Source organism: Octopus bimaculoides, chromosome Z, assembly GCF_046866305.1.
Source record: "Octopus bimaculoides isolate indiv1 chromosome Z, ASM4686630v1, whole genome shotgun sequence".
Classification (NCBI taxonomy): domain Eukaryota; kingdom Metazoa; phylum Mollusca; class Cephalopoda; order Octopoda; family Octopodidae; genus Octopus; species Octopus bimaculoides.
In genome coordinates, this window is record NC_142944.1 from 4776483 (window position 1) to 4797356 (window position 20874).

At 35.1% G+C, this 20874-nt stretch overlaps 1 protein-coding gene across 2 annotated transcripts in view; it reads left to right on the forward strand.

Annotated features, from left to right (window-relative positions):
- LOC106881342 (spermidine synthase) overlaps positions 1 to 20874 on the forward strand; it is a 50724-nt gene that overhangs the window by 26886 nt on the left and 2964 nt on the right. For both annotated transcript variants that reach the window (XM_052973770.2, XM_052973769.2), the window contains exons 5-8: positions 8134 to 8287; positions 10697 to 10780; positions 12138 to 12280; positions 15769 to 15891. In XM_052973770.2, the coding sequence (XP_052829730.1) occupies positions 8134 to 8287; positions 10697 to 10780; positions 12138 to 12280; positions 15769 to 15891 (504 nt within the window). The remainder of the gene's footprint in view (positions 1 to 8133; positions 8288 to 10696; positions 10781 to 12137; positions 12281 to 15768; positions 15892 to 20874) is intronic.

Here is a 20874-nt window from a genome sequence, read left to right on the forward strand (position 1 = left end):
TATATGTATGTGTGTTGTATTTGTATGGATGTGTGTATATATATGTATATATATATATATATGTATGTGTGTGTGTACGTATATGTGTATACATATGTATATGTGTGTGTGTATGTATATATGGATAGGTATACGGGTAAAGTGTATGTATGCATATGTATACGGGTAATATAGTATAGTAAAGAGAAATAAACAAAATAATTAATTAATCTAGTGGAAATCCACAGGAGAGCAATAAAAATAGAAAATTAAGGAGTTATCTCCCCTATAATAACAAAGACGAAAGCTAACGAGATCCTAAAGACTTAATAATAGTTATGTATGTGTTTTTTCGTGTTTTGTTCGAAAGGTAACCACTCCTGAAGAAGTGCCAAATGTCTAAATCCAATGGACCAGTCACTGGATAAGTTTGGCACAGAAATGTTAACATAGAGTGGTGAATAAATCGATATATCGAATTTGAAGTCTCTGTCTCTTTTGAATATGAAAATTTAAAAGTTTAAAAACCTTATAATATATATATATATATATATATATATATATATATATACTTACATACATATACAAATATACATACTTATATATAAAATATATATACAAACGAATATACGTATATACACACAACATACACTAATATAAGCATATACATAAATAAATACATACATACACATATATACATAAATACACACATATATATACATACATAATAACACATATAGACTGAAACATACACACTTCCATATATATATAAACCACTATTCTTATGCTAGGTTATGGCATATGTAATTCTGTTATCTACATACATAGATCTAATATAAGAAAATACCTAGTACTAGGACACCGCTTTTCGCTAGCGATAACTAATTATACCCTGCTGACATTGGGATGGCTAACACTTGATACTTAAGTGAACATATATGTGGGTACGTAGATGTGCATGCATATGTATGTATATATATATACATATATGTATATTTGTGTATGTGTGTGTATATATGTGTGTGTGGGTGTGTATATATATAGCTACAAAAATTAGGAGGTAAACCTAGCTTGATATTAACATATAGGCAGGAAGACATACACTAGAAAATGGGTAGCACTGCAGACACGGCCCCTCTATCAAAACTAATAGAAGTGGTTATGCGTATAGCTATGTGTGTATGTGTGTGCACATGTAGATGTACCTACATGTTGTTGTTGTTGGTATTGTTCTTGTTGCCGTTGGTCTTCTATTACTAGAGATACTCCTCCTGTGTGTATACACATGCATATCTATTTGCTTGTGAGTGCCTACGTGGATGTATGCATATGCATGTGCGTATGTGGATGTGGATATCTATATGGATGTATGTATATATATATATGTGTGTGTGTGTATACATGTATAAGTATGTGTGTGTGTGTGTGTACGTCTATTTGTGTGTGTGTGTGTATTTAGGTATGTGTATATGTATAGGTGAGTATGTAAGTAGGTATGTAGTTGTGTACATACGGATGTAATGATAGTTGGCCACACAGTTGTGTATGTATGAATAAGTATGGGTATATGTGAGGGGACATAATGTGTATAAGGGTATATATATGGATATGTATAGATGAGAATGTATTTATCCTCATTGTTACTGTTGTGGTCATCGGTTTGTAGTCTTCTTGAAAGTCTACCAATTTAACTCTATTGCCATTACATTGGGAACTTTACCCCCTCACCGTGAGTATATAGTAGAATTAAGAGATGTGTGGCTGTGCGCATACATGTGTATATACATACACGCACGCATGAGCGTGAGTACGGGGAGATATAGATAGCACGCGTGTGTGTGTGTGTGTGGAGATGTGCGCAGGCAAGCTAGCATCTTGACCGGCCAGTGGCTATCCAACCGTAGCTAAGCGTAGGCAGTTTAAAACAACAGTTGCCCAATTGGAAGGAGGGAAGTTAACGGTAGTAATTAACCCTCCCCCATTAGCAGCAGAATGGTGGAGCCGTTGGAAGAAGCAACAGGATATCCTACACCGCTAAGTTTGAAAGTTTGGCATATTATTGTTGTTGTTGTTGTTGTCACCATCATCGTCACCATCACTGTTATTGCTACTAGAACATTAATAACTTGTATAAAATGAACTTCTACATAGAACCTTCCAATATATACAGAAATGACACACACACACTCAACAAAACTTCCTTTCTAAAAAACACTTACAGCTTTCTAGATACGGCTAATAGCGCTGATGCCACAAACAACGTATGTGGTGGAATGTTTGCTTATACAAACTTGTATATGCACACATGGGAGTAAGGTTGTGCACACGAACCCACACATATATATATATGCATTGGAGTGTCTATAGCTACCTATTTATAATGTTTGTAGGCTCTTTGTGTGCCTTGTATTTTTAAGGGTTTTTTGACATATATCTTTTTTATATTTTTGCATGTCCCACATGCTATACCTTCATTTTTCATTTATGTATTCTTTATTATTATTTTTTTTTTTTTTCCTGCTGTACCCTTATTTTTATTTTTATTTTGATTTTAATTCTATTTTTTATTTTTATTTCTATCTTATTTTTGCTGTTGTTTTTCTTCTGGTCTCTACCACACCTCTGTTTTTACGTCTTGCTCTACATTTGTATGAAACCCTTTGTGAATCTCTGAAGAGGCCTAACGGTTCAGGCATGTAACCCCATTTCAAAATGTCATCTGATAATCACTCCGGAAAGGAATATTCGGATAGAATGGGGCTTGCTAAAACTAGGCCGAAACAGCTGTAAGATTAAACTTCTGTTCATCCTCTAATTCCTTATGTACTTTGTACTTCTATATGTAAACCAGGTTGGCAAAATAACATAGTCTGCCATAGACACCTGTGCTTTGGTTCTTTCTTTCTTTTTCTTTCTTATTTTGTCACTTTTGCTATGAATTGAATTAATGAATTCAACGGGATACACCGTCTGCAAGTAGTTGGGTTCAGCATATTATCCTCCATTTTCTAAAAAAAAATTGTTATACAAATTTTGGGTAAAACCTCCACTTTTACCCGCTCCCATTGATTGCACTTAGTATAGCACTAGTGTAGCAATAATTGGGTACCCTCCCAGCAGTATACTGGATAGATACTACCCTTAGTGGGTTGAACCCCCAACCCCTAACTCTCTCACGTTATATATATACATAAATATATAGCTACACATACACACATGTACCTACCTAAACATACATATAAAAACAAATACACTCATACACACATAATAAATAAAGAATAGTATATATAAATACACACTCACCCTCCCATGCTCTCAAATATACATATTATATAGATACACATAAACATACATATATACATATATATATAAATACAAATATAAAATATATGCACATAAAAAACATGTATATACATATACATATATATATATATATATATATATATATATATACACATAAATATATATACATACACTTATATATATATACTTAAGCATGGAAAGCGGACGTTAAACGATGATGATGATGATTACTAATTTATATAAACAAATTACACACACTCACATATATACTTATACCCATATATATACATGTATATACACATTTACATAAGTACATACATAAATATACATATACATATACACAAAAATACTCATAACTATATATATAAAAAAAAACAAAAAAAAACACACACACAAATAAAAATTCACTCAAATAAATATATAAATAAGGAATATTATAAAACAAAACTACACTCACACACTTACACACACAATATATATAAATATACATCTATACTCACAAATACATATCTTTATACATACATGTAAATACAAATATACACTCAACATACACAAACATATATAAAAACACAACACATATATACACTTAAACCTATATAAATACATACATAAACATATATGCATACACCTAAAAATATACATACATACTAACGCATATAGACTAAAACACACACACTCATATATATACATATACATGCATATACACATACCCATATAAACAAAATTTAAAAAATCATTAGCTAAAGTTTTTATATAAATAAAGTAGTTTATGTCTACATTTTATTTTTCGTTCATCAAAAGAATTAAGTAAATTATTATCCTTATGAAATAATATCTCTTTAAATTCATTATTACATAAATTACAAAAGTTATTACCTATATGATAGGATTTAGCTTTACAAACTATCTCCCATTTTAAAATATAGTTAATATTTTTAGATTTAAGTTCCCAAATATATTTACTGAGGCCAGTAGAATTAATCAAATTTCTATTCTTAAATGAGTGCATATGTTGAGCTACTCTTAATTTAATTTTATTAGAAGTCGATCCTATATAAATCTTATTTAAATTATAACCATTATGTTTATTTTCATTCAATAATTTCACTATACATTTATACACTACATCTTTCAAATTACATTTATTATTAAAATTACATTTAGTTTTATCTAAACATGTACAATTAATTATATCCTGGTCAACATTATTATTAAAATTAATATTAGAATAATTATTAAATTTAAATTTATAGTACTTATTTAACTTAAATTTATTAAAAGAAGAGATAATATTAGCAACATTATTAGTAGTAGAATAACCTACACCAAAATTATTTTTAGAAAAAATATAATGATATTTTTATTATCTCTAAGGAATAAATCAATAACTTTTAAAACTTCATTAATAATGTTAGTTTTAACTTGAATGCCGTATGGAATAATTAGCCAGAGTTTGTTCTTATAGATATTATTGAATTTATTATTGGTATTATTAAATTTATTATTATCATTAAAAAAATTTTAATAATATTTAAAATTGTTTCCATTAAAATTAAGTTTATGTTTAGGTAATTTATTATAATACCAATTATTCTTATTATTCTTATTATTACCTAAGAAGACATTATCATGAGTATAAAAGTTATGTTTATTAAAAAGGTCATTATTATTATAATTATTATTACTAAAATTATAAAAATATTTCGGATTATTAAAAAATTTTATATTATTAGTATATCCCGCTTCTTGTAGGGCTTTATTATAATAAGGTGCATGTTTTTCAAAAATCTCTATATTAGAAGATAGTAAAGATATTCTCTTACCTATAGTAAATGTTAAGGATTTTTTAATTGAGGGTGGGTGATTGCTTTTAGCATGAATGTATTTAATATTTTCATTAATCTTATGGTAAGGTTGGGTATTACCAGTAGATAAATTAAAATTAGCATCTAAATAATTAACGTTATAATACTCATTATAAATAGTAATCTTTAAACCATTTCTTTTAAAAAAACTATATATTCTCTTCTTATATAATTCTAGTTGTCTATTAGTGCAATTTTTAGTAAGTAATAAAAGGTCATCCCTATATAAACCACCCTCCAATTTTAAGTTTTCAAGTTCAGATAATAAATATATACCTACTAAATCAGTTACCTGTGCTGAATCAGGCGCACCCATTGGTATATCGAAATAATCTCTGGTATCTTTTCTAGCCCACAATTTATTATCATATTTAATCAATGATTTCCTAGCCATTTTAACTACATTTACTTCATTGTAAGTCATACCTACTTTCTTCATAGCAAAGATTAGGGCCTTATTTAGTACAATTTCATTTATGGAAGAATAATAATTATCAATATCTATTTGAATAAATTTATACCTATTTTTATCATTAATACTATTAAACCAATTTAAAGTATCTACTGTGCAATTCCATAATTTAAGATAATTAATTCCATTTAATTTGTTAATATATTTATCTAAAATTATTTTACTTAATTTACCTAGATCTGACTTACAAGGACAAATAAGCCTAACTTTAGGGTCAGAATAAAAATTATTTTTATGGTCTTTTAAAGTAATTCTAGGGTGCATCGGTACATAAGGTTCCGTCTTACTATCAAGTTCGTATTTAAACATTATTAATTTAGAGGCCTTATTAATCAAATTTAAAGTATTTTCTGGAACTATCTTATATTTTTTATTAATTTCTTTCTCTAATAAATAATCATATAGTTTTACATCTAGTTTATATAGGTACCTAGTTTTATCGGATTGTACAATAATACCATCCATATTTCTAAATTGTTTAATTTTAATGGCTAAATTTCTTAAATAATCATTATGTCTATTTGGATATTTATGAAATTTAATATTTTTCACTACTTTCCAAATACTATCCCCTAAATTCTGTAAATCCCTATTATACGGTGGTTCTTTTCTGGATTTAAATTTAGAATTAATGTAATTTAAATTATCTACATCATGAACATTAAGTAATATTATGAATATTATTAAAATAAGCTTTCCATTTCATTCTAGTAATAAATTCTTTAATATTATTAATAAGTTTCAAAATATATTCCTTTCTAGATGGGATGGGGATATCCTTCAAAGATGAATTCCAAAACAGTGGCTCAATCCTACCTGTAAATTCCATAATCAACGAAAAATTGAAAGTTAAATACAAACAACAAACGTTAATTATAAATTATATATATATATATATATATATATATATATATATAATGTCTTTTACTCTTTTACTTGTTTCAGTCATTTGACTGTGGCCATGCTGGAGCACCGCCTTTAGTCGAGCATATCGACCCCAGGACTTATTCTTTGTAAGCCCAGTACTTATTCTATTGCTCTCTTTTGCCAAACTGATAAGTGACAGAGACATAAATACACCGGCATCGGTTGTCAAGTAATGCTAGGGGGACGAACACAGACACACACACACACACATATACATATATACGACGGGCTTCTTTCAGTTTCTGTCTACCAAATCCACTCAGAAGGCTTTGGTCGGCCTGAGGCTATAGTAGAAGACACTTGCCCAAGATGCCACGCAGTGGGACTGAACCCGAAACCATGTGGTTAGTAAGCAAGCTTCTTACCACACAGCCACTCCTTTTTTTTCTTCTGTAGTTTCAGCTCAGAGCTGCTGCCATGCTGATAGGTGTAACTGTGTAGTAAGAAGCTTGCTTCCCAACCGCATGGTTTTGGGTTCGGTCTCAGTGTGTGGCATCTTGGGCAAGTGTCTTCTGCTATAGCTTTGAGCTGACCAAACCTTCTGAGTGCATTTGTTTGAGGGAAACTGAAAGAGGCCTGTCGTGTATGTGTCTTTCTGTGTTGGTCTCGACCACCACCACATTCCTAACTCATGGTGGTACTTGGTTGATTTTGCATAGCATGAGAGCAGGTGTGATTTTCTGGTTACCTGCATTATATCACCACTACTGTTGATCTTTTAAGAAGTGGCATTGTGTCTGAGAAGTCGTTGTACTCAGGCACAAGTTCATTTCTACTTTGCATGTGTGTGTGTATATGCATACATATATGTGTGTGTGTGTGTATATATCACAGTACTGACCAGGCCATCGGATGCTGTTACACACCGTTGGTCACAATGCGCTTCCAATTCTTAGTTGCACCATATCCTTTTCCATCCTGACCCAAATTGCTTGACTAAATCATTTCCCCATCATCTTGGAGGCTTTTTCTCATCTCTTAGATTCTACTCAGCAACTGCACAGCTCCACCTGTTGTCTGCAAACCTTGCAACATAGTATGGCCCAGCAGAACTTGTGTTTTTGGTACTCTGCAATCACATCGTTCACTCCATTCCATTCTTGATTTATCTCATTCTGAATGTGCTCTCTAAGTGATATTCCAAACATGGATGTTTCCATGGCCTTTGCATTGTAACCAATTGATGCTCTATTCTTTTTGTAGTGGTCCACATCTCACTTGTATCTAAGAGCACAGCTAGAACGGTGCTTTTAAAGAGTCTGGCATGCATGGTTTTGTCTGTATTCATTTGGAGCACATCCTTTATTGAGTTAAATGCTTTCTATCCTGCTCTTATAGAGGTGGGAAGCGATGAGATCTCGTAGGTAAAAGAGTATGCCTACTTAGGATCCACAGTGACTATGCACCAAGATATGGATATGTGTGTGTGTGTGTGTGTGTGTGTGTATTGGTTACAATGAGCAGAGATAAAGTGATAAAACCATGCTCAATCTTTATCCAGCAGTGGATAAAGACATTGGTGACTTGAAAATCATTAATAATCATTTCCTTTTTTTTTTTTTTTTTATATTTCTTTAATCTTCACAGGAAGTTTGTAATGTCAGCAAAAAATATCTTCCTGGAATGGCTGTTGGTCTGTCTCATCCCAAGTTAGAATTATGTATTGCTGATGGTGTTGAATACCTTGAAAAATGTGAAGGAAAATTTGATGTCATCATTACTGATTCCACAGATCCTGTTGGTAAGGAAATATTTTGGTTGTAGTCATGTGATCAACATTTATTATTTGTGATCAATGAGGAGGAAGTGTCGTCTTTTAAAGAATTTGTGATGTAGATCAACCATAATGTAGACATGCAGCTGCATAGGTAACCAGAAAATCACAACTGCTTCCGTGCTATGCAAAAATCTATTGTGAGTGCAGAACAATGAAAGTAGCACTGTCCCGTTCTTGCAGAGATGTCTGATATTTTTTTTAAAGGCCTCTTGTATGTTTGTGGTTCTAAAAAGTTCCTCCTGAATATGAAATTGATTTTAGTAAATAAAGTTTTCACAACTGGAATACTGGGTATAAAAATCTTGAAAAAAACTTTGAGCAAAAATTTCCATTTCTCAATCAATTTTAAGATAATTATTGTCATGTCCACTTCAGTAGGCGCTGTAAAAATTATTGCTTCAATAACATTTCTGTAAGAATTTAACATTATGAAAATCACTTCATTAAGCCATATATATATATATATTATAATATAGATATGTCACCAGTCAATGTCCATTTTCCATGGTGGCAAGGGTCGGATGGTTTGGTTAGAGCTGGTAAAGCCAGGGGCCGCACTACGTTCCATAGTCTGTGTTTTGGTTTCTGCAGTTGGATGCCCTTCCTAACGCCGACCACTTTACCGAATGCACTGGGTACATTAAAAGCACACCTAGTACACTGTACAGTGGTTGGCATTAGGAAGGACATCCAATAGCAGAAACCAGTCCAGAACAGACAACGGAATCTGTTGTGGCCACCATGGAAAATGGATGTTAAATGACGATAACATATACACAAATAAGCACATAGAAGCAAACAAGGTGGGAGGAAAATATTACTCAAATACTAAAGGTAGAGTAATATACAAGGTGGTATCAAAAACGCTCCTGGACTTAGTTGTGTTTGATAAAAATAATAACTTATTTACCTAAGTTTTAACATCTTTGTTAAATAGTCACCTTGCACAGCAATACACCAGTTGTAATGTTCCTGCCACTTTTAGAAACTGGCCTGGAAGTCACTTTCCATAAGCAAGTCGAGGACCTTCTGTGATTCACTCTGAATCTTGACAACAGTGTTAAAATGGCGACCTTTGAGCTGCCTTTTCATCTTAAGGAAGAGACTGAAATCCACAGGTGCTAAATCTGACAAATAGGGCAGGTGCAGATGTGATGCCATGTTGTTTTTGGCTAGAAACTCACAAATGAGGAGAGTTTGGTGATCCGGTGCATCGTTATTGTGAAGAATCCAATTCTTTGCGCTCCACAGTTCCGGTCACCTTTGTCAAATATCCTTCCTCAAATGCTTCAAAATGTTGCAGTAGAACTTCTTTGCTCATTTTTTTTTACTCTTGTTTCTTCTATATTGCTTTCTGTTCTAATCAGTTCGTTATAGTTTTTATCAATGCAACTGCCATCATGACATAATTTTTCTTCCCCCAATCTTTATGCTGGAATTGGTTAGATGAGATTTTTATGCAGCCATTTTCCTGTTCTTCGTCTTGCTGGGTCTTACAGGATGCATTCTTTACAAGGGTTTTAACCCTTTGACATTCAGATTACTTTGTCAAAGGTAATGCTTGTTTAATCTCATTGTTTTGAATTAATTATGTATTATCTTATAGCTTTGAGATTTCAATGGTATCATAACCATCATCATCATTTAATATCTGCTTTCCATGCTGGCATGGAGCTAGCTAGCAGGGTGCTGTCCAGACTCCAACTGTCTGTCGTGGTATGGTTTCTACAGCTGGATGCCCTTCCTAATGCCAACCACTTTACAGAATGTGCTAGGTGCTTTTTACCTGCCACTGGCATGAGTGTGTTTGTATATTTTTAGAATAACATTGTAGGATAGGTGTGAGATGCCAGATCTAGCCCATCTGAACATAAAATAGGTAGAATATTTGGGCCGGATGTAGCTAGATTAAATGCTAAAGGGCTGAGCAATATCATCATCATTCAAATAATGCCACGCAAAGACACTTAGAAGTAAACATTTACACACACACACACACACACACACAATGTATTTTTAATTTCACTCACAAAAAATTGGCCTGGTTAAGGCTACAGAAGAAAACACCAAGCTCATGATTCCATGCATTGAGATTGAACTTCAGACCACAAAATTCAAAGCAAACTCTGTATACTTGTAGCCATGCCTATTGCTATGTAATAAATTATTAACTTTGTCTTTTGTAAACTGGCAGGTCACAGACATCATTCCACAAATGCATCCAGCTGCAAAACTCCTGCAAGTCTAATATTTTTGTTGTCCTTGTTTTCTGTCCTTTCAGCAGCTTAACATCAAAGTATGTTTTTGCCCCCTTTTATTTGCATGAAGTACACTGTCATTTAAAAGCTTTTATTCTTTCACTTCCTTTCATAGGGCCAGCTGAGGGTTTATTCGAACTACGATTTTATAAGTTAATTCACAAAGCATTGAAACCAGATGGCATTATGTGTAACCAAGGTAAGGTTATTCTTCCTCGTTATAAGATAAGGCTGCAAGCTTGCCATGTAATTAGCATGGGGGACAAAGTGCTTGGCAGCATTTCATCTCTCTTAACTTTCTGAGTTCAAATTCCAGTGAGGTCAACTTTTGCCTTTCATCATTTCAGGCTCAATGAAATAAGTACCAGTTACACACTGGGGTCAATGTAATCGACTAGTCCATTCCCTCCATATTGGAGGGAGGGGGGCAGTAACTCTAAATAAAAACTGATTCAAATTGTGGCAAGCAATCCAGTGTCTGCTACATGACAATGATGATTGTTATTATTATTATTATTATTGTGGTCAGCTGGTGGAACCATTAGTATGCTGGCCCAAATGCTTAGTGGAATTTCTTCTGACTTTACGTTCTGAGTTCACAGTCTGTGATGTTGACTTCATCTTTTCATCCTTTTGGGAGTCGATAAAATAAGTACCAGTTACGTACTAGGGGTCGATGTAATCAACTTTCCCCTCTACTCAAAAACTGCTGACCCTGTACTAAAACATTATTCTTATTATCATCATCATTATCACAAAGTTAGTGGTAACATTTAGTCCTATAAATTATGAGACCATTTGCTGTTTACCAAAATGGCTTGGTTGAGAGAATATTAGAGTAACAGGAACCTAATTTAATTCCGGGTCTCAGAATGTGGGAAAGCAGTTTGTTAATGCAACTGGTACTGACTGAAATTAATATAGGAAGGTAACAGAAGAGAGAGAGTTTGTTTTTTGGTCACATATACACATATCAGTGTATAAGCATCACTATAATAAGATTTATGTTTCTATGGTTACAACATTACACTAATTAATATCATTTACACAATAAATATCAGTCAGTTCCATTTTTCTGAGGAACATCTAAAAAAAAATTATTGTAAATCTCATTTGTTTGTAATGACATCCATGTGAGATTATAAATTAAAATTGAAAATATCAAGGTTTTGTTTTGTTTTAAAAGTGTGTGGCCAGTTCTATTACATGATCACTGATTGGATGGGAAGCTAATTTCTTTTGCTTTCACGTCTAATGGATCAGATGAATACAATGAAGGGTTCTAGAACTAGCTGAGGTTTACAAACAAGATTAGTGATGCATCTGCTACTTTCTCTCTCCTCCCCCTTTCTCTCTCTCTCTCTCTCCTCCCCCTTTCTCTCTCTCTCTCTCTCTCTCTCTCCTCCCCCTTTCTCTCTCTCAGTTTTGGGATGTTTTTTCATAGATTAAATGTACTGGGTCTTTAGGGCTGCTTTGAGCACATATTAATCATGTTGAATCAAACAATTGTCATTGATTTTTCATTACTTTTTTTGTATTGATATTTCAATTTCCAGGTGAAAATATTTGGTTAGATAAAGAGTTAATTCAAGATGTTCTGAAGAAATGCCGGGCAGTATTTCCATGTGTGTCATATGCAAATTGCACCCTTGCAACTTATGCCTGTGGGCAAATTGGTTTAGTTCTTTGCAGCAACACGGTAAGTATTCATTAAATCCCTTAATAATTCAGGTATAAGAGAAATTTTCCAAAACTTGCTTTAACCCATTAGCAATCAGATTATTCTGAAAAATATAATGCCTATTTATTCATATTGGTTTGAATTAATTCTGCATTACGTTGTAGATTTGCGATTTCAACAATATAATTGTTCATTTTTAGAATGACTAAGTGGGTGTGAGAGGCTGGAAATGGCTGGTTTAAGTGTTAAAGGTTTAAAACAAGAATAGATAATGTACATATGCCTGTGCTTCACCCTTGTGGCAGTAAACAGTAGACTGGTACTTTCCTTCTTAGTACATTTTTTTGCTACATCTGATGCCAGTGCCATGTGGCCAATGCCAGTGCTGCCTGACTGGCTCCCATGCCAGTGGCATGTAAAAAGCACCCACTACACTCTCAGAGTGGTTGGCATTAGGAAGGGCATCCAGTTGTAGAAACATTGCCAGATCAGATTGGAGCCTAGTGCAGCCTCCTGGCCTGCCAGTCCCCAGTCAAACTGTCCAATCCATGCCAGCATAGAAAACGGATGTGAAATGATGATGAACCAAAAATTCCCAAATGAATTACAGGTGAAAAGCCTTGCCTACAGCAATTAGTAGGAGAGATCACCCCCACCGATTGGGTAGCATTTGTTTACCATTCAAATACTATTATGATAATAAAGCAATGGATTCCTAAAAGATCTCTTCTGCATTTATGGGAGTTTTACTCAACCCACCATTCCTTGACCAGGAGTCGACTAAATATGAAACCCATAGATAATGTCATTGTATTTGATACACGTTTTGTTTCCAATTCTTCAAAGTAAGTGCACAACAAAACCCCTTCCAACCTCTTGTGCAAGCCCCTACATTCCTCACTGCAATATACACACAATTGCCAAATAATAAAATTCTTATTTCTGATTATTCCTATCTAAAACAAGCACTACTCTTTATGGCATTGCTTCCATTAACATCAGACAATACTCTTGACCCACTTTCTATCTTTGAAATATTTCCTTTTCTGCAAGGACCTACCCTAACTTATAACAACACAAAATAAAACAGTGCCACCTACCCCCACGAGGGAGTTGGTGGCACTGACCTTTACTGACCACTAATCTATTACTTTCACTTACAAAACTTTGTCAGTAATGCAGGCAGCCATCGGCAGTTCTCTATGTCACCATGCAACAGTCTGCCCTCCTTCCTCAATGAGCAATGTGGGTTTTTTTGTGCCCCACCCACACTCCCTGCAGCCAGCCTCACCTTGTCATCTCTCTTCTCCCTCCCCCCTGTCAACTGTGTGGTTACTATCCTACTACTCTCCCCTCCCTGCTCCCACCTGCATCCCACCACCCTTCACCAACTCCTGACACTTCAACCCTGCCCAACATTTTCATAGTTGCAGGCTGCCTCCCCGTCCCCTTACCTCCAGCTCTCAATACAATCTTGCAAACCCCCAACCTCGTCCCACTCATCCACTTCTACCTATGGTCTTGAGGAGCTACCTCTAATCTCTCTTCTCAGCTCCTGCTGATTATTTTCTCCCTCCCTTACTAAATGTAACCATGCAGTTCTACAAGAACCTGCTCTGTCCCCCCTCCCACCTCCATATCCTCTTAATCCATAGCATAAAGCTGACCACCCTGTCCCTTGGTGGGTTTTGTAGTCTTGCAAGCCTCATGGCAACTTCACTAGTGCTGGTGTCATATAAAAAGCACCCAGTTACATGTGAAGCGGTTGGCATTAAGAAGGGCATCCAACTATAGAAACCATTCTAAAGCAGACATTGGAACCATCAGATCCCGTCTGACTGTCCAAACAAATGGCAGCATGAAACATGGATGTTAAATGATGATGGTGGTGACAATGACAGTGGTGGTGACAATGACAGTGGTGGTGATTTCTGAAATTTTATCCCGACAGTTTGTCTTTTTTGTAATCAGAAAATGCTTGATCCCTGATTAGATACTGGCACTACAGCATAGTTCATTTAATCCTTTAGCATTCAAACTTGTCATATCCAGCCCAGATATTCTACATGTTTTATGTTCAAACCAGCCAGATCCAGCCTCTCACACCTACCATGCAATGTCATTCTGAAAAGGTGCAATCATATCGTCAAAGTCTCAAAGCTACGAGATAATGCATGATTAATTCTAAACAATGTGTATAAATAAGCATTACATTAGACAAAGCCATCTGAATGCTAAAGGATTAAACTTCAGTCACATTAATCTCTGTTCTAGAAGAACTTGCGTATGTCAAGAGGATGTGAAGTTGCCATCCTTCAACTGAATAATAAATAAATTCTTACCTGATCATTTTGACTTGGATTTTCTGCAGCTGGATGCCCTTCCTGTTGTCAACCCTTACTTGTTTTCAAGTTAATATTTCCCTTTGACTGGACATGTTCCCATGGAAGATTGGAAAGGAAGGATACTGCTTGTAATGATGATAACATTTGTTTACTAACCATCACATGATGTCAAGGCAAGGTGACAGTAACACACACACACACACACACACAATGACATGACATGTTTCTTTCAGTTTCTGTCTACCAAATTCACTCATAAGGTTTTGGTCAGTCAGGGGCTATAGTAGAAGATACATGCCCAAGATACCATGCAATAGGACTGAACCTAGAACCATGTAATTGAGAAGCAAACTTCTTACTGCAGAACCACAACTTTTTTTCTTTACATAAACTTCCAATAATCTGACCAGAGAGAGATATGTCACAGACTGCTGTCCTTCTTTCGTTTGTATCGGTTCTCCTTATATTCTGGTTCCTAACCCTAACCACATTTTAATTTTTACTACTAGGCGCAGGAGTGGCTGTGTGGTAAGAAGCTTGCTTTCCAACCACTTGTTTCTGAGTTCAGTCCCACTGCGTGGCACCTTGGGCAAGTGTCTTCTACTATAGCCTCAGGCCGACCAAAGCCTTATGAGTGGATTTGGTAGGCGGAAACTGTGTGTGTGTCCACGTGCACGCATGTGTGTTTGTACGTCTGTGTTTGTCCCCGCAACATTGCTTGACAACTGATGCTGGTGTGTTTATGTCCCCGTAACTTACTGGGTCAGCAAAAGAGACTGATAGAATAAGTACTGGGTTTATTTTGCTCGACTAAAGGCAGTGCTCCAGCATGGCTGTAATCAAATGATTGAAACAAATAAAAGAATATGTGAAATACAGGGAGTCCATATATATTACATTTACAATTTGAAAGATTCAGCAAAAATGAAGAATATGGATAACATAGGCAGAAAGATAAAGTTTTATTAGAAACATGAGAACACTTCCATATGGTCTCCATTGTTTGTACGCAACACATCAAGATCATAAATTATGGGATTTGTCAAAATAATTTTTGAACACCCTGAATCTAGCAAGCTCATCTTCATGCTTACTCACGTTAGTAATTAAGGCAGAATTCGAGCAGTATATAATTTGTTGTATTTTGTTTTTCTTTGTTAGATGAGAGATTTATCTAAACCAGTTCGAACTTTGACAGAAGATGAAGTTGATGCCAATGGTTACAAATACTACAATTCAGCTGTCCACAGTGCCTCTTTTGTATTGCCCAATTTTGCTCATAAGGTCAGTTACTTTCTTTTGGTTTTCTTTCTAATCAATTGTGTCATCTCATGCCTCCAACTGTAGTAGTTTTGGTGCATGTAATATATACCTGGTGGTCTTACTGGAAGCTGTATATGTTTGGTAGAGACAGAGAACTGGAGTTGCTGTTCAGGGGCAGATAATCACTTCTAAACATACCTTTCTGTTGTCCACCCTTTGAGAATTTTTTTTCTCGAAGGGTGGAAAAATGCATCTTATAATAATTCTGCTTGTCATTCTATTACTTAGCCCATCGGTGATGCTTTCTTGTGATTCGAGAGAAAGAGGAAAAGAGAAGTGTCCATGATGTGAGGTTGAGGGAATGTAATTGTAACACTTTCACGCGATTAGATGAAGAGAAAGAAAGGAGAAAGAAAAATGAGAGAGAAAAAGAGGATAAGGCTAAAAGGGAGACAGAAAAAGAGGGAGAGAGAAGCGTCCATGATGTAGGGGGAACATAATATTTATTACGTGGTTAAAAAAGTTAGTTGAAGGTAGTGATGATATAGAGGGGGAGAGTTAAAAATATAATTTTATTAGAGGGATTGTGTTCTGATGTTGAGGTTAAAGAAAGGCACAGAGAGAGATAATGATGGTGGAGATGGAGGTGGCAGTGGTGACTGGATAGTGAAAAGTGTTTTTTTTTTAATCGAACTAAGCCTTTTATATCACATATCACTTAACACAAGTATATAACTGCAATTCCGTGAAATATTCACGCTTATTTATGTAGCAGTTGTATGCATATAAAATTGTGCATAAAGTATATAAAATGTATATATAAACCGCATTAAGTAATCATCATATTCCAGTTTCTTTTACTTTTCAATGAGTAGCAGATGAGCAACTATTTTTCCATACAGAACAGCACAGGTTTTTTGGATAAAGGTTTCAGAAATAACCAAATAGGTTTACCAGTAATTCTGTGAAATATTCACAGGTCCCACTAGTATATCTTATTACTTATAATTTATTTTATTATTCTTCTTTATTATTATCATAGTAGCCATGTATGGTATCATTTCAATCAGAGTTGAGAGATGGTAAAAAGAACCATTTCTGTGAGGTCCTCTTGAAGACTACCATGCAAAAATGTTAACACCAACTGCATTACAACACACACACCCACACACATGCCACAATATGGCATCTGTTTTGATGGTTAAACTAAATGGCCACATCTTGAAACTGTTTAGCTAAAGAGGCCGTCTCTTATCTTACCTTCAACTCTGGAGCCATTGCTGCAGGACTGAAGACTTTGGAAAGCGTCCCACATGAACTGGATTATGGACATCTTTTGAAAGTTCTTAGCCTAGCAGTGCTACAGAGTTGTAAGTCAGTACGTGTTTGAGACAAGCTCTTTGGGTATGAAAATGTCAACATTGTTCCACATGCAACTGCTTAAGGTACATGTAGGGCAGTGAAACTGTGTTGCATACAATTGTGTGTGTGTATGTGCATTAGCAACTTGTGGGCATGTGTTGAACAGCTCTTGTTGCGTGTAGGATGACCATTAGCAAGATTCAACTTGGCTGATAGTTAGATTCCTCTACTGTGTGGCCAAGGAAAAAGCAACTTTGTGTTGTAGTCTCGTATCTGGCCATCAAATTATTAAATAACCATTTGAAGAGGAAGGTGAGATTAGAGAAAGAGCTTTGTGGTTCATAACAAAAGGTGGGTTACAGTGGCATGACAAATGAGGCTGAATGGACCTGCCCTCAGTTTGCTTTTCTAAATAGGAGGAAAAAAAAAAAACAAGATAGAAACACTTCAGATGCTCTGGATTTAACAGTAATCCAAATTTCTGTGTTGGACTTTCCTTGTATTGCCTTGTCTTCCCTGTTTTCCATTTGAGAAATTTTCTTGTTTATATCTTTTTCTTGTGTTGATTTTTACTTGATTCTTGTCTGTTCACCCTTACATTGTACTCAATGCCTTTGGCCCTCGTCGTCATTAAAAATCATCATCATCATCATTTAACATCCATTTTCCATGCTGGCTTGGGTTGAACAGTTTGACAGGAGCTGGAGAGCTACATCAGGCTCCAATTGTCTGTTTTGATATGTTTTCTACAGCTGGATGCCCTTCCTAAAGCATCAACCACTTTACAGAGTCTAGCGAGTGATTTGTATGTCACACCATTACATGTATGAATGTATGTATGTATCATCATTCTTTACTGTCCATCTGCCATGCTAGCATATGTTGGATGACTCAACAGGATCCAATGGATTCAAGGACTGAATTGTGCTCCAATATCTGTTTTGGAATGGATTCCACAATTTGATGCCAACCATTTTAAATGTGTAATGGGTGCTTTCCTTGTGGCACCAGCACCCATGAGGTTATCATGTAGCTTGCACATGACTAAGTACTCCTTCAACTGAGTGGGACTTCAGTACAGAGGACAGATGGTCTTATGCCAAGTGATGAGAGGTTAAAGTATGAAAGAATGCAGGGGCCAGGATAGTTTTCTTGCTTTATATATCATCATCATTTAATGTCTGCTTTCCATACTGGCATTGGTTGGATGGCTTGACAGGAGTCAGTTGTGAGCCAAATGATTGCATCAAGTTCTGCTCTTTGCTGTAGCTGATTCCTTGACTGGATGCTGCCCTTCCTAATTACCAATCAGTTTACTGAGTATATTTTTTATATGGCACCAGCCCCAGCAAAGTCACCAAGTTATATGTGTGTGTGTCTTCCATATATCAGTGAAGAATGTAAGCATTGTCTAGTAGTTAGGATTCCTGGCTTTCATTCAGGCATCTCAGGTTCAATTTCTGGCATGGGAATGGTATTGTTGTTTAGGCACAGGAGTGGCTGTGTGGTAAGAAGCTTGCTTCCCAACCACATGGTTCCAGGCTCAGTCCCACTGCATGACACCTTGGACAAGCATCTTCTGCTATAGCCTTGGGCCGACCAAAGCATTATGAGTGGATTCGGTAGACAGAAACTGAAAGAAGCCTGTTTTATATATATATACTAGCAGAAACACCCAGCGTTGCCCGGGTTAAAGAGAATAATGAAATCTAAAAACGCCGTCTAGACTATGCAACCCTCAACTGTTAGTAGCTACGATACCATATTTCTACATTAATAACTCTCCAATCCATGCCAGCATGGAACATAGATATTAAGTGGAATGCTAGAAGAAAGTTTTCAACTCATATGTATATAAAGTTGATGATAACAGTTTCTTCAATAGCTCTGGAGGTTGGGGATTGTGGAATTGTTGGGAATGTTTTTAACTTTGGTGTTATATGTATTGCTTGAATTTCTTTGACATATGAAATATATGTATTTTCACTGGGTTTGTAAAAGAGAGTCGTGTAGCTCTTGAGTTTTAGGGATTCACACAGACACACATTCTCATCTTTATATATAGAGATATATATATACACACACACATGTATATATATGTATATCAATATAAATATATGAAAGTCAATGAAGTTTCGTAAAAGAAGGTGATCATGTACATATTTTCTTGCTGTTGTGATTATAACACCTCGTTGTAAACAATGTTCCTTGTTTTCCCTTGTGGAGCATATGCAAATAGGTTTTTTTTTGCTGCCCACTCTTGAGCAGCCAACATACAGTTGTCCATGTGAGAAGCGGGGCTCTTCCAAGAGAAGACCAGCTACAGACAGTGCTCATCTGTTATGTTCGGGTTAAAATTTCATCAACATCAAAAATATATGAATTTTCATGGGAGTTATGGCCGTTATGCATAGAATATAATTTCCAAATTGCAGACAAAATTTACAATCGATAAATGTCTTAGAATAACCAGTCTCTCATCTGGGAAGGCCTTGAAATCAATGTTACCAACTGGGGACTATGTGTGTCGCAGTGATAATAAAAAGACTCAAAGGAGGTCTGCAACGAAATAATTTTACTCAACACTTTGCAAGTGAATCAGTGGAGGCAAAGATGCGTCTCATTTACTTGACAATTTATGCACCACATTGCAGAAATCACAATGTAAGTATATCTGAAAGGGTAGTCTTACACCGTTGTACCGTTGAATTACAAATAATGCTCATCTGTTATGTTCGGGTTAAAATTTCATCAACATCAAAAATATATGAATTTTCATGGGAGTTATGGCCGTTATGCATAGAATGTAATTTCCAAATTTCATAAAGATCCGTTCAGTACTTTTGACGTAGTTTTGGATAAGAAAACAAATGACTAATGTGTGTGTTTGTGTCCATGTGTATGTGTGTGATGGGTGTATATATGTATAGATATCTGTATGTATGTATATATATGTATATATGTGTACATATTACATGTACATCTATATATATATATACATCTACACATATGTATACATATACATGTATGCATATATATCTATACATATACGTGTACATATACATATACATCTCTTTCTCTCTCTCTGAAAGTATCTGTCATTACAGTATCGAAATGTGATTGTTTCAGTTAGAGGAATAACGTGTACATATACATCTATATGTATACATATACATCTCTATCTCTCTCTCTCTCTCTCTCTCTCTTTCTCTCTCTCTCTCTTTCTCTCTCTCTCTGAAAGTATCTGTCATTACAGTATCGAAATGTGATTGTTTCAGTTAGTGGAATAGTTTCATTTTTAAAGTGAAAGTATTTGACATGAATGTTTTTGTTTCACTTTTGACACGTAATACTTAAATAGTTGAGGAGATATTATGTTGCCGTGGGCTCAAACTCTGCAAGAAGTTAAAAAAATTTTTTGACTAAAACACAACTGGAACCCTAAGTAAGGCATCTGTAAAATTTGAATGAAATTGGTTGCGTAGTTCTCGAGTTTTAGGGATACACACACACACACACAGACAGACACACATTCTCATTTTTATATATATAGATATATATAATGTATGTATTTGTGTCTGTATTTGTCCTCCTATCATCACTTGGCAACCGATGCTGGTGTGTTTATGTCCCCATAACCTA